The sequence below is a fragment of the Callorhinchus milii genome, unplaced genomic scaffold, assembly GCF_018977255.1.
Source record: "Callorhinchus milii isolate IMCB2004 unplaced genomic scaffold, IMCB_Cmil_1.0 Scaffold2, whole genome shotgun sequence".
NCBI lineage: Eukaryota > Metazoa > Chordata > Chondrichthyes > Chimaeriformes > Callorhinchidae > Callorhinchus > Callorhinchus milii.
This window is the reverse complement of record NW_024704743.1, coordinates 14,097,175-14,111,209: the sequence shown is the minus strand read 5'-3', so window position 1 is coordinate 14,111,209 and position 14,035 is coordinate 14,097,175. Positions and strand designations below refer to the sequence as shown.

Sequence of the window (14,035 nt, the reverse complement as noted above, 5' to 3'; positions counted from 1 at the left end):
CTTAAAATTGTAAAGACATTATTAATTGAATGTAGTCTTTTCTAGACCTTTTATAGTTAGTCTTTTCTGGAACAGTGAAGGATAATTTCTGCATATTACTGAGAGGGCACCACTATAAATCAGCTGTCAACACTGACTGGATGTTAGGATGGACAATACAATTGGTGGTATTGACTTAGATTGCAAACTCTCTGAAACATTTGGAGGTATTTTTTAATTATTGGCACCAATGTGTGATTTGTTACGATTCTGTGAATTGTGGCAGGTTTCCACAAACAAATTAAATTGGCCATTTTAAAGGTTGGAAAACCAGCATGTTAGTGCTTCTACTGCTAACTGAAAGCTATTTCTGTTAAACATGTGATTTGTTTTTAGCCAGAGGTTCTGGGCAGCGACACAAGTTGGAAATGGACTGTGGAGCATGTGGTCTCCAAAGCTTTCCGGACTCGCCTCCTTCCTCCCAAGCGCTTTACAGAGGATGGAACAATTCTGCAGCTTGCCAATCTCCCAGACCTATACAAAGTATTTGAGAGGTGTTAACTGATTCTCAATGGGCCTATGAAACATTTGTGTGGGTGGGTTGAGTGAAGAATATATTTTGTATAATTTTTATATACCATGTTCTTTATTTATTTTTCACATTATGCAATATTTTCTTTCAATTCAAAATGGGAAAGTTTGGTTATTGCATAAACTAATACAATAATGTGACCTGTACTGAATCTGCATTCTTTTTGTAGATGATTACCTAAGCAACTACTTTCTAAATAAATGGTTAATACTGAGTCTGACTCTGTGTTTAGCACAATACACCAAAGTAAAGGACTGTGATTTGCTACAATCAACTCCACTTTGGTATAATTTTTTTCAGTTCTTTCCAACCAGATGCTTGGGGTAAGATGTCAGTTCTTGCAGTGCTGCAACTCCATACCATAGCACTGTCTTCAGCACCATCCTAGCACCTGCTCATTTGGATGGTACCAATTATGCACCTTTTTTTTAATTTCTGCTTCAATATATTTTTTCACAATTTCTCAGGTGAACAGTCCTTGCACGAAAGCTGAGACTTAAACCATTTGAACAATGCAGCAGTGTGACTAGCAAGAGGACCTTCCACACATCCAGAGTGAGATGTTGTTGGGTTCGAAGGTAAGGCCAGTAGTGGAATTAACCACTCTGTCCACCACAGGTCTAAATGAACGTTCAGTGTTTATCACAGTTCTCTAGTGATGTATTTTTGCTGTGTTTTAGCATGCTCTGCAGTTGGCTCAGAGAAGCACTTGCAGAATGGGATTGTCTACAACTGCTGCCAGATAATGGGTCAAATCTTACAATTCCAGATAGGATCCTTTTCCACACAGAACAACAATGTGAATAACATGCCATAAAACTGCAATCTGGATTTATAGAGATCCCTTTCACACATGGTAGCAGCTTAGAAGGCTACAAGTTCTTATTTTATACAGTACCACATAGACTCCTTAAGTATAGGTCAGGAACATGCAGAAGTAACTAACACAAATTAATGACCAGTTCAAACCAGCTGTTTAATGAGACTGAAAATAGAGTAATGGCTACCTGGGCAATGAATTACAAGCCTCTATTATAACATCACCAAAATAATCTCACTTTAGCCTTTTGCTGAACTTCCATTGAATGCTTATCAAGGGCAACTGGTAGATTCCCCCAACGCTTCCAGGTTCAGAATCTCTAGTGGCTTTTGACACATTGAATGAAAAAGAGGAAAATCAGAACAAAGCAAAATTCCAACATATGTTTCACACATAATGAGGATATTTTAATGTTTGCTTTCCGTGACTCGCTACATAAAACACAGCAGCGCAACCAGGGCCAGAGTTACCTGCTCTGCAGGCATATCTCAGTAGTTTGCACTACCATTAATAATTCTTGCATTTGGTAATAGTGCCCTTCACATTACGAGCACATCCCAAAGCGCTTCACTGGATTTATTGTGAAGTGGAATCACTGCATTTGTGGGCAAAAGTTACCATTATTTCCGCATCCGTGAGGGAGGGGGTAATTCGGAAGCTTGCAACAGTTTTGAGCATGATCCTGTGGCAGCCTTTGTGAAATGACAGGATAGATTCTGCAAACAGAAACCTTGTGGTTTTCAAATGAATAAGCAGCAGTTGAACTATTGATTGTAGTGTTGTCGCTCTGAGGTGCAATGTAAAAGCTGAAGTCACAACTAAAGAAACCCTTGAACTCGCTTGCGATAACTTTGTGTAATGAATATGCTTTCATTTTGATGTTCTAATCCCATTTGTAGTCACGTTTTTGTGAGCATTGGCTGAAGAATGCTTTACATTCTTGGTACACAAAAACTTTGCTGAAGATATTTCATAAAGAAAGCCCCACAAGAATAACAATCAGGTTCTAAGTTCAAAACCCAACACTGTATTTGCGATGATTGATTAAGCACTCTGAGACGATGCCCTGCGTGGAGGGCGCTATATAAGTACAAGTTGCTGATGATTAACACAGTAATAATGGTTAGTGTGTTACTGGGAAGTCAAGACTATCCTCCAGCAGTTGTTGCAAAAAGGATATCACACCCCACTTGGATGAGGCACTTGGTCAGTTCCTGGGCACACTGCTCAGATCAGGTTAAGTCACACTTCTGTTTAATATCTTGAGCATATATATCTTGTGCAAAATTAAATGCTAGTGTATCTGTGAACAGCGAAGAAAATCTGAAAAAACAGATCAGATCTTTGTAAACAAATCCCAAAGGTGATGAAACCTTAATCTACAGCATCCCCCCAAAATAAGTACAATTTAGGAATCAGTGAGAAGACCCGAGACCATCTTGTGGCAATACATTTATAGCAATTTAACAGGCACGGATTGACATTTCACTCAAACACAAAGTTGTTTCAGATGGATTTCAAGTTCAGCAAATGCTAAGTCCAGTTTCCATTGGGAAATATTGCTTCACTTTAGACAGACAATTTGAACATAAAATTCTTCTTGTTAGTCTTCCACTGACTGTTGGCACTTTCTGAGAACCAACCTAGAAATAAATTTCGCTGGCACTGGTTGCAAGACATACTGCAGTCAGTCCTATTTGCAGCTCAACATGGTGTCAGCCTGGTTCAGTTGTGTCTTCAAGTGCCACACTGAAACTCTGAACTCAGTCTAGACTGACACGTCACTGGAATGCTGGAGAACATTGATGAAATGTTAACCCAAGGTCCTGTCTGCTGTTCACATCCTATGGCACTATTCAAAGAGTTTCTCCTGGTGTCCTGGCTAACAATCCCCTGATAAAAAAATGCAGTCTTTACACTTTACAATAAAATCCTACAAAACATTTTGAGATGTTTCAATGCTATGAGGAGATGCTATAAATCCTATTATCCTTGCATTTGGATGTCAATTCCGATTGATGAAAAAGTTGCAATCAGACCAGTTGTGGTTGGTTTGTGACTTCCACTTTGGCAAATGACAATCACACGAGGTTTCTTCATTACATCCTGTTTAAACATTATCAAAATGGCTGATGAAGTTAATGAGGGATAGTCATTTTAAGTTAACCACTTTTGAAGGATTAGTGCATAGTATCTGGGCACCATATATGTTCACTAATACTCAGTTTAGGAAAACAAATCACATTCCGTGGCTTTGTTGTATAAAGTGTCCATAGTTTCATTTAATATCAGAGCTTCACATTCACTCAGAAAGACCAAACCTTTATACACAAGCAACAAGTAATATTCTGGAGATGCATTCCAATACTTAATACAAAAGGGAACAATTTATTTGCACTGGTTTTAACCCTGGTAGTAAAGGGTTTCCTGTATTACAAACCTCAACTTCAGGGGCATTTATGACCAATGCAAAAATCTACCAATCTCACCTGCAACCTGAATTTATTCACCAGAATATGTGTTTTTTAATACAAAAAATGGAGACTAATATTGAATTTGTTCTTAACCATGAAAAATGAACCGCAGCAGTTTCATTGTATACAATGCTTCCCAAAAATGTACCCATTTTAAATACATCGATTAAAATATTTTATAGCAAATGAACAGATCATAAATTTTGTTCATTCAACCACCAGATCAATATAATCTCCATTGCACCATGCAAAAAGGCACTTCAAATGTGTTGTGGGGATTCTTGCATTGTGGGTGCGTATAATTATTGGCATATAACAAAAACAGATTTTTCGACAAGCCCTTCAAGGTTATCTTGTCTGTTCTGTTCCTACAATCTTCCATTTCAAAATGCCCAACGGGGTCTAACACGTGACATTTATATCAAGAAATCACAAAGAGCAACTGTCAGGAGTCATTACTTGCACTGCAGCTCAGTTACCGGCCGGCAGAGGTTGCTATTTAAGGTGAACAGACGATTATTGGCAGGAGTCACTATTTGCAGTGAATGTCTGCTACCAGAGTGGGTTACTATTTGTGACAGTGTTACGCACAGCACTGATTCCCTCAGCATCATTTCTAAGCAGCGGAAGATTATGTAAATCAATCTGATGTATAAAGCCATGAACAGCCATCCTATTTGCATTTTGCTACTAAATCAATCACTCATACACAACCCAAATACACAACCCATTTCATATAGGCTATAATTAACCCACTGAACTAAACAGTTAATACAGTTCACAATTATCAACAAGTAGACACTGGATCGGGTCACCATTCGCTCATAAATTACAAAATTTGTACGCCAACATTTATAAAACTAGAACGATATTGGAGGACACCTTCCAATGTTTGAAAGTGTTTGTGCCAATGGATAAAGGTCTAATTTGTGATGCAAAGTAAGGTTTTGTTAGGTTAGGATGAAGTGCTCTCTACTGCTGAGATAGTAGTGCATTCCGGTTAGCCTTCATTTTCTCTAACCGCTTCACCAAGTGGCTATTGGTCATCTCCATCTCCTCAGTCTTATCCATCGCTGATCGTAACTGATGTGAGTAGGGAACAAGACGGCAAGTTTATTATTCTCAAGACACAGAGAAAAAAAATCCACAAATAAAGCCAGTCAAAAACTCCATAATTTAACACTCTTGGGAGGGGAGGGGGGTGGGTGTCTAATTTGCAGTAACTTAATGGATTTTCAATAAGAAATGTAGAATTGTTAACTTTCTAAAAACATGAAATGAGCTGGCATCGATTTCTAATACATTCTTCTGCACATTTGATACTGTTAAATAGATAAACGTGGCACATATACAAAGTTAAACCCGTGATATAGACGCAAACAGAGTTTAGCCAGGGTTCTGCTTTGAATGCACTTTTTAAACTTTGCTCAAAAAGCCATTGTGTTAGTAACTGCTAATTTACTCTGCATTTTTAACAAAAACATTGTTCTATTTTAGCAATTGAGGAAATGGAGACATGGTTAAACTTCAAATTGTGGGAATTCAATTAAGTGCTCTGAGATGCTACCCCACGTGAAAGGCGCAATATAAACACAAATGTTGTTGACTCTTTTTCCCTTCATTCATTATTTTGTTAACAAAACTTTCATTTATATAAGTACCCTTCACATAGGATAATGTATAGGTGTGCGGTTGGATGACCAGTAGAAGCAGTCGGTCTTTTGGTGTGATTTAAAAATAGAGGGGTAAGGCAGAGGGATCAAGACAGGGAGTTTCAGAGATTAGGAGCATGGTAGCTGAAGACATGGCCATCAGTGGTGATGGAGACAAACTGTGGGTACACGCAACAGGCTTATTTTAGATGAGCGAAGGGGGTGGGCAGAGGAGTGGGGCACAAACTGTCAATGGTTGAAGCTAAAAGGGCGTGAAGGAATTGTACTATGAGAGTGAGGATCTTGAAGTTGATCTGATCAGAGACAGAGTCAGCAGATCTTGGCGAGGATTGAGCTGAAGGGCATGCACAGTTTGGTACATGTGAGGATATGGCCAGCAGAGTTTTGGATGAGTTGAACCTTGTGGATGGTGTAACTGAAGAGACCAGCAAGGAATGTGTTTGGTAATTCAAAGCAGGAGGTGACAAAGATGAGCGTGAGGGTTTTGGCACCATTCAATTTGAGAAGATCGGAAGCAGGCAATGTGGTAGATGTGGAGGAAAACAGTTCTGGTCAGTGACCAAATGTGGGACAGGAAAGACAGCTGAGGATTCAACCAATGCCTAGGTTTTGCGTAGGTTAGGTGAGTTTAGGAGACAGGCAGGGAGATTGAAGCCAGTGATGAGGAGATATTGAATGAAACTAAGGAGGATATCTTGTCCATATTAAACTGTAAAAAGTTGCTTGTCAGGCACCAGGCCTTGGTGTCTAACAAGCAAGCAGAAATAACCTGGGATCAGTGGATCTTGGATAACAACTGGATGTGGAAAAGTAGATATGGGTGTCATCCTCATTCATGTGTAAGATGGCCCCATGTCTGAGGATGATGTCACCCAGAGGGAGCACGTACATGAGAAAATGGATGGGGCGAGGATAGGAGTACAAAAGTTAAAGTAATGGACTGTAATTCTAGGAACTGTTTCGGAGACAAGTGATTAATTATGTCAGCAACTCTATTCTGGTATGAGGTGGAGACAGAAAAATTACACTTGATTATGAAAAGCCAAGCAGCTTTCAGCTGCCCTCACCTCCCGCTGCAGCCTCCTCTTTTCTGCTTTCAGTTCATCTTCTATTTTTTCTGAATTTTCAGCTGAAGATTTGTACCGAAGCACCTGTCCTTCCAGTCTGGAGACCTGTAAACCCACGAAAGGTGCACCATTGAATATTACAGCACAAAAAGAGGCATTCAACAGCAAAAACTTACATTTATATAGAGCCCTAAACATGGAGAAGCATCTCAGAACGCTTAAACCAGTCAGATCTGCACTGGTGGATTTCTCCACATGAGCTGCCTAGTTTAAGCCCATGTTCTTGCTTGCTTGTTCCACATACCTGATTTCATAATATTCTTCCTTTTCACCTATCTAATTCTTTCTTAACTAGTTGATGAACTCTAAGCCACAATACCGACAATTCAATCGTTTCCACTGGTATTTACCCTGCAGTGTGACATTAACACAGATCCACAATGTCCTTCAAAACTGCATTTCGCAGAGTGTTTAGGACCTAAAGCTTTGGTCAGCAGCTGGAATAATCATCCAATGCTGATCTTAGCCACTGGGTGGTGCTGCTCTTAAATCAAGAGAATTTAATACACGAGTCCCTTGCCTTCGAGCCAACAATGACCTAACACCCATTTTCAGTGAAGTCATTGTAGAGAAAAGTTTATGAATCCCTTAATTGGAAAAAGTACATCAGTGGTTGGTTTAAAACGAAATAATTAAGCGAACAGCAGGATTGCACAATGAATACCAATGGAGGCTCAAGGCTTTATTTAATTGCAATCCTCATTAAATTATACAAGACAATTTATATAGTGTCTTTCATGTCAGGAGGAGTCCCAAAGCGCATTTAGAGTGATGAATGGAAACCCTAGCTGGGGATGGGAGCCAAGGAGCGTGGGATGGGGATCACCGAAAGCGCGGATCAAAGAGGTACGTTTTGAGACAAACTTTGAAAGAAGGGAGATAGGGAGCCCTTAGAATTAGGCTGCATTTCTTTTCAGTCCAATACCTCAATCCATTGAATGCCAGAAATTAGTTTAACTAGGGCTAGCACAATGTAGGGATTCAACCCACCACTTTCACAGAGAGAAAATTACCACTGACATCTAAATATGGGTGAAGCAGGAACAGATCAGCGATGTTCCCATTGGACTCGCCCTAAAATTCTAATATCAACAGCACAAGGCAGGAAGGTGCAAGTCTAGACGAGACTCAGTCATACTCGCACCAGATATATACAAATTCCAACACTAAACAGGTTTCCTCTGGTGTGTCTTTCCTCAGAAATAAATCAAAAATATCCACTGGTCGATCCATCGAACCCCCACACATACACAGCGGACATACTTTGTATGCACAATGCAGGAAGTGATGTCAGGGGTGACCTAATGAGCTGGAAGTCAGCCATTTAAGCACAAAAGCCGGCTGTTGAATGTCCTGTCTGCTCCCTCCGCTCAGCAGGATCCGGCCTGCTCCATGTCTCCCGCCCGCTGCACCATCAGCGGTCGGGTCTTCAGCATATCTGCCCCCACCCTTTGGAACTTCATCCCACAGTCTTTTCACCTCACTCCCTCCCTTGTCTCCTTCGAGGCCCATCTAAAGACCCTCCTTTTCGACCACAGCTTCAGTCACCCTCCTCGCCCTACTCTCCCTGTCCTCCACCCATCCTGATCCCAACCCCCAGCTTGGGGTCAAATCCTTAACTGTCCAGCGTCTCAGGACGTCCTCCCAACATGAAAAGTGCTATACAAATGTAATTTGTTGTTGTTGTTGTGCAGGAATTAAGTGGCCACTGTGCAGTGAATGGGGTTCACTGTGCAACAGTCAGTGTTCAGGAAGCTTTTGAAGAGAGAGAGCGGGAGGGAGTTTCAGAGGGGAGAGGCATGAATGCTGGGGCACACATCCTCCTTTCCTAAAGTATGGGTTGGTATTGCAAACACCACATTATCCACCTCAACATCTGCCACTCATTTAACTTCCTGAAACACATCCAGCGGTTGGAACTTTAAGAGATGTATTGAATGCAAAGTCTGACAGCACTTACATTCTGTTCGAGGGTAGCATTGTCCTGTTCTGCCTTCGACAGCTTGAACTTGTACTCGCTCAGTTGCCTATTTATATCTCCTGAAAGTAAACACATTATGAGCAGGTACAACATAGCTGAAACCGGAGCTCAGAGCAGCTTCATTTATCCAACACAGCAGATCAGATATAAATACTGACACATAACGGGTGGGGTCGAAACAATGACAGTTGCCCACAGGATTAAATAACAGTGGTAACCGGTGAGACTGGTGGCATCTCCTAATCAGAAATTATATTACTGGCAGGTTTAATAATGATCTTAGATTACAGGGCCTATAACATTGATACACTTTCAAGTAAGCGCTTCAGAATTTTTTTCCTGTTAAATACAGTGATTATATCTGTAGATGAACACTGCAGCCAATTTGCACATAATGATGTCCTACAACCAGTAAAAATATAAAGTTAAAGGATTCAATAAGGTGAACCAGGATCCAATTCTATTGGGGAGTGGGGAGGGATTGTGAGCCAGGACACCAGGGAAAAAACTTCCTTCTCATTCCGAATAGTGTCCAAGTGTCTTATCCATCTGAGAAGGAGACAATCCCCCTGAGCAACTCTGAGCTGCTGTTACCAATCCCAATGGACACTGCTGCTTTTCTATCTCCCACCAAATTCATTTGACAAAAAAAAATGTTTTGAAAAAGTATAAGTGGAAGAGAATGATTGATCACTTATGACACCCGATCTGGACTTGCAATTCCTAAGTACAACTCTCAACAGAATATACAAGGATTTTCATCTGCAACACTGAGACAGTGACAGCACTGAATATTTCATCCCCTTTTCCAGAGTGTTAGCACGTCACTCTGAAATCAAAATTCACAAAGCACTTGGCATTTTATAAACAGGTCACTCAAAACTATTTCTTCAATGCTGAACTAAATATTTTTATAATCTTGACAAATTATAGACAGACAAAAAAAATACACAGACTCATTTGGTTTGCCAGGAATGCTGCTTTTTCCCTTTGTGCTCATTCCACATTTTGGATAGGTCAGTTGCCTTCTTGCCTTCCCATGCTCACCCAGAAAATACTGGTCTGCATTGAGGCGGCAGGAAAGGTCAGAGGAAAGGCTCCTGGATGCTGAATAGTCCAGGGTTTGTACCACTGTTTCCTTTTCAATATCTGTATGCTCCCCCTTGGGGACATCATCCGCAGACATGAGGTCAACTTCCACATGTATGCGGATGACACCCAACTCTATCTCCCTGCCTCCACCTTTGATTCCAGAAGCACTGCTGTCCTCACAGACGACTGATGGACATCGAGTCCTGGATGAGAGCCAACTTCCTGCAGTTGAATGTCAACAAGACCAAGGCCCTCCTGCTTGGCTCCCGTCAATTCTGCCATACCTTGGGCGCTGACAGCATCTCCCTACACTCTATCTCACAGAACCAATATGGAACCTCAGCATCCTGTTCAACCCTCAACTGTCCTTCATACCCCACATCCATGCCATAACCCACTCTGCCTTTCCCCATATCCATAACATAACCTTGCTCCGCCACTGTTGCAGACTGTAAGCCACCGATAACAGCCAGACTCAACTATGCAACTCCTCCCTCCATAGGCTGTAGATCATCCAGAACTCTGCAGCCAGTGTCCTCTCCCGCACCAGGCTCCGCCACTCTATCACACCCATCCTCGCCTGACTCCACTGGCTTCCCATCACACACAGGATACAGTTCAAGATCTTAGTCCTCACTTTCAAAGCTCGCCATGGCCTTGTAGCCCCCCTACCTGCGATCTCCTAACCTCCTACCAACCTACTCGCTCCCTCCACTCAGCAGGTTCTGGCCTGCTTCACGTCCCGCCTCACCCACCCCACCATTAGTGGGCGGGCCTTCAGCCACTCTGCCCCTACTCTCTGGAACTTCATCACGCAGTCCCTCCGCCTCGCCCCCTCCCTTGCCTCTTTCACGAACCCGTATCAAGACCCTCCTTTTCAACCGTGCCTTTGATCACTCTCCTTCCCTCCATCCTCCCGCAGCTCGGGTCCGAAATACTGATTGTCCAGCACCTTGGGATGTCCTCCCAAAGTGAAAGGCGCTATACAATGTAATTTTGTTTCTTTGTTGTCCTTGGCCTCCAGGATGATCCTGGAGTAGAAGTATTATGCAAATTGTCTAAACAGAGGGAATTCCAAGTGATTCTGTTTTTTAATTGACAATTAAAGGCATCTATAAATTTCTCTGTGCTCTTGGTTACCACAACCTGCAAAATAGACACCATTTTGGTAGAATACAGTAGAATTGCAACAATATTTTGTGTTTACACCCTTGACAAAGGATAGTATTTCGGAGAGCTGCACGCTGGTGGGATTGGATGCCGAGCAAAGAGGAGCAAGAAGTAACTATAGACACAGTCAAAGAGGCTGATCTTAATGTTGAATTTAAAGATGGAGGGTGTGAAGGCAGAGGGATTGAGGTGGGGGGCGGGCAGTAGTGGAGTGGGCTAAGAGTAGGTCATGAATGTAGGGAGGTGATAGGACATGAAAGAATGTGTGTGTGAGGGCGAGGATCTTTCAAATTATACTCCAACTCCAGGGTTGTGCTCTCGCCCAGTCATGATGTGAGTGTGATCCCCAGACCTACACACTGCAGCAGCAGGACAAGGGAACCCCACAGCTGACAGGCTCGCTTAATTCTTGTAGCAACCAGATTACTTTCTCAAAAATCATGTGGAAACAGTATTCTCTTGTCCACCCCAGCCCAGATCTCCTACCCCCATCCTCTCAACCAGTCCCCTACCCTCACTCCAGGACCTACTCAAACTCAGCAAATTCAGTGCCTGAAACTCCGACACTCTTTCTGCTCAACGCTGTGAGCTGCATAATGATCTGGACTAGGTCTAGGGGAAGACATGGGTGCTGTGGCCTTCCATCCTGCAAGGCTGGGCGTGAGCAAACCCTCAGAACTTGGTGCTGCTAAAACAAATTCCTCAACGTACATTTCAGTAAACAGCGCAATAACCAGTCATAGCACAAGCCATGAGAGTGCAAACGTACTCTGCATCTCCAGTATCTGTAGATCTGTGCCATTCTCTAGTCGGTCTGAATCAGTCAGTACGTTCTCGATCTTAGAGTTCTTCTGTCGTTCCTCTTCCACCTGGAATTTCAACTTTCTGATCTGTCAAAGCAAACAAAAGGGTGAGCCCTGACCACACTACTAAAAAGGCAATTGCTGCCTGGCACAATATTTTAAGTAATTACTCGTATTAAAGTTCAACAGTTGGCAATATGTAAACTTTACTGTGGAGTGACAGCTAACTCCTGTAGCTTCCCAAGTTTATAAAGAACAATGCGGACAAATTGATCATCTTGTGTGAGCTGATCACACTAGATACTGCAGTATCTCCTCACTTCATACTGCAGTCTGTTAATGCCAAGCCCTCAGTTGGTGGGAATTTGCTCCTTGCTGACTTCATACAAAGCCACCTTTTTTCATAAATATTCAAAAATTGCATTTTTGAGCAATTCCCTAGTAGCTGTCAGTTCCCTAAATGAACAATTCCCATCTTATAATACATGACAATGACACCAGTGCTGGAAGTTGTATTGGTCTTAGCCATAGGAGCATGAACGGACAAAATTGCAGCATTTCTAAATGTATTTACTCAACTTGAGGTAGGGGGGCTACAAGGGTGAGAATCTGGAACTCATTGTCAGAGCTGTGGTTGAAGCAAATAGTCAATGTATTTAAAACAAAATTGATGCATACACGAGGGAGAAGGGAACAGAGGGATATAGGAGAGGTGGAGGCTAGTGTGGAGTATAAACACCAGGATAGACCAGTTTGGCTGAATATCCTTTTTCCATGCATTTTGAGTGTTTCTTTGGAAAAATAATTTTAAAAGTAAAAATTTAAAGTTATAAAGCAGTTTCAGTAGCTGTGAATCAAAACATATTTCTACAAAAATATGGTAGCCAAATTCACTGTGGGAGGGAGAAACCATTCTCTCACAAGTCAGGAGGGTGTTCAGCTCCAACCCTGGTATAAAAGACAGTTCCTAATTAATAAAGAATACCTTATTTATTCCTGATGATGATAATTAAGGAATGAGTTTAGGAAGACCACAATTTTGACCCCATTGACTTAAAACATAGGAACTCATAGAATTTTTAGAAATTAAAATTTTAAGATGATAATCTCAAGGCTAAAATCATGAAGAATTTTTGGTCTCTGATGCGTTATAGTTTAGGAATAAATCTTTGTGTGTCAGCAGTTATAAATAAGAATCCAAGTTAGATACATTAACACTATCAGCACACTGGCAAAATTCCTTTTTATGCTATCATAAGAGGATCTGCAGACTTGCAGCAATTAGTATGGAATCCATCATACACTTAGCGGGAGAAAAAACATGCGATCACATCAGTACCAAATATATACAGACTAGCACCAGACTACTTTGTTATTTTTAAGCAGAATAAAATATTTACAAAAATTTCAAACAACCCTTCCTTTAGGAACGGTACAAAAAAAGATGATTAACATGCAGCTGTATTGCCAGACTTGTGTACGTTTCGTGATTCAGCATTCCCTGAAATACTAATATAATGCCATTTTTAATGACTATGATTCTTTTTCTATCCCAAGTTTCTTTCACTCCAGGGGTGTGCAAACTGGTTTCATTACCTGTCCGAGCAACTCCTCCTTCTCTTCAGCCAGTTTCTTTAGCCGCACATCTACGGTGGAAAGAAATGCACGTCAGTGCACACATCAGTACAAAATATATACAGACTAGTTCCAGACTACTGGTTCCAGCCTTGCAGGCTTAAAATGAAAAGAAGTGCCTGCGTTTCTGATTTTCAGCTTGAAATGTAATTTTGAGAAATGACTTGAGAATTTTAAAAAGAAGTCAATTTTGACCAGATTTATTTCCTATGAAGCTCCACAGCAGCTTGTGTTTGGGAAGAGGATGTGCAGCTGCTTAATGTACTGACTCCACAAAGGCTCTTGCATAGAAATATGGCTATGAAAAAACAGACCAACAGCAGGCACCCATTCCTGACAGGTCATCTCTCCTGCAGTCATCGGTCTGGCTTCTCTGTCTGACGTAATAATCCACATTGAACCGAGCTAGATGGATAAGCTGTAAAGTGCACAGCCAACCTCACTCAGGCTGCATTAAAACAAGATGTGCTGGTTCAATAATTCTTCTATACTGCTCCCACCACACGGTGCACTCCATTCATTACTAGCACCAGCTGTACACTTTCAACATCAATAAACCCAAATGTCGACAAATGGGGATCTAACTTGCAATATTTGCATACGTTATTGTAACTAGCAAACTCTGGGTGCGGAGAAGTCAACCCTCTAGTACACCACTCGGATGCCAAATTCAAGGAAATCAGTACCGA

At 41.5% G+C, this 14,035-nt stretch overlaps 2 protein-coding genes across 14 annotated transcripts in view; one reads left to right on the top strand and one right to left on the bottom strand.

Annotated features, from left to right (window-relative positions):
- mlh1 (mutL homolog 1, colon cancer, nonpolyposis type 2 (E. coli)) overlaps positions 1-785 on the top strand; it is a 31,490-nt gene extending 30,705 nt beyond the window's left edge. The window contains exon 19 of the mRNA XM_007904047.2: positions 376-785. Coding sequence (XP_007902238.1) covers positions 376-540 — 165 coding nt within the window. The 3' untranslated portion in view covers positions 541-785. The remainder of the gene's footprint in view (positions 1-375) is intronic.
- A 2,045-nt stretch (positions 786-2,830) lies between these two features.
- The window catches only part of lrrfip2 (leucine rich repeat (in FLII) interacting protein 2), a 91,247-nt gene continuing 80,042 nt past the window's right edge, over positions 2,831-14,035 (bottom strand). For all 13 annotated transcript variants that reach the window (XM_042331840.1, XM_007904046.2, XM_042331843.1 and 10 more), the window contains 5 exons: positions 13,308-13,357; positions 11,678-11,798; positions 8,626-8,705; positions 6,606-6,710; positions 2,831-4,948 (listed from right to left, as the gene is read on the bottom strand). In XM_042331840.1, the coding sequence (XP_042187774.1) occupies positions 4,838-4,948; positions 6,606-6,710; positions 8,626-8,705; positions 11,678-11,798; positions 13,308-13,357 (467 nt within the window). In that variant the 3' untranslated portion in view covers positions 2,831-4,837. The remainder of the gene's footprint in view (positions 4,949-6,605; positions 6,711-8,625; positions 8,706-11,677; positions 11,799-13,307; positions 13,358-14,035) is intronic.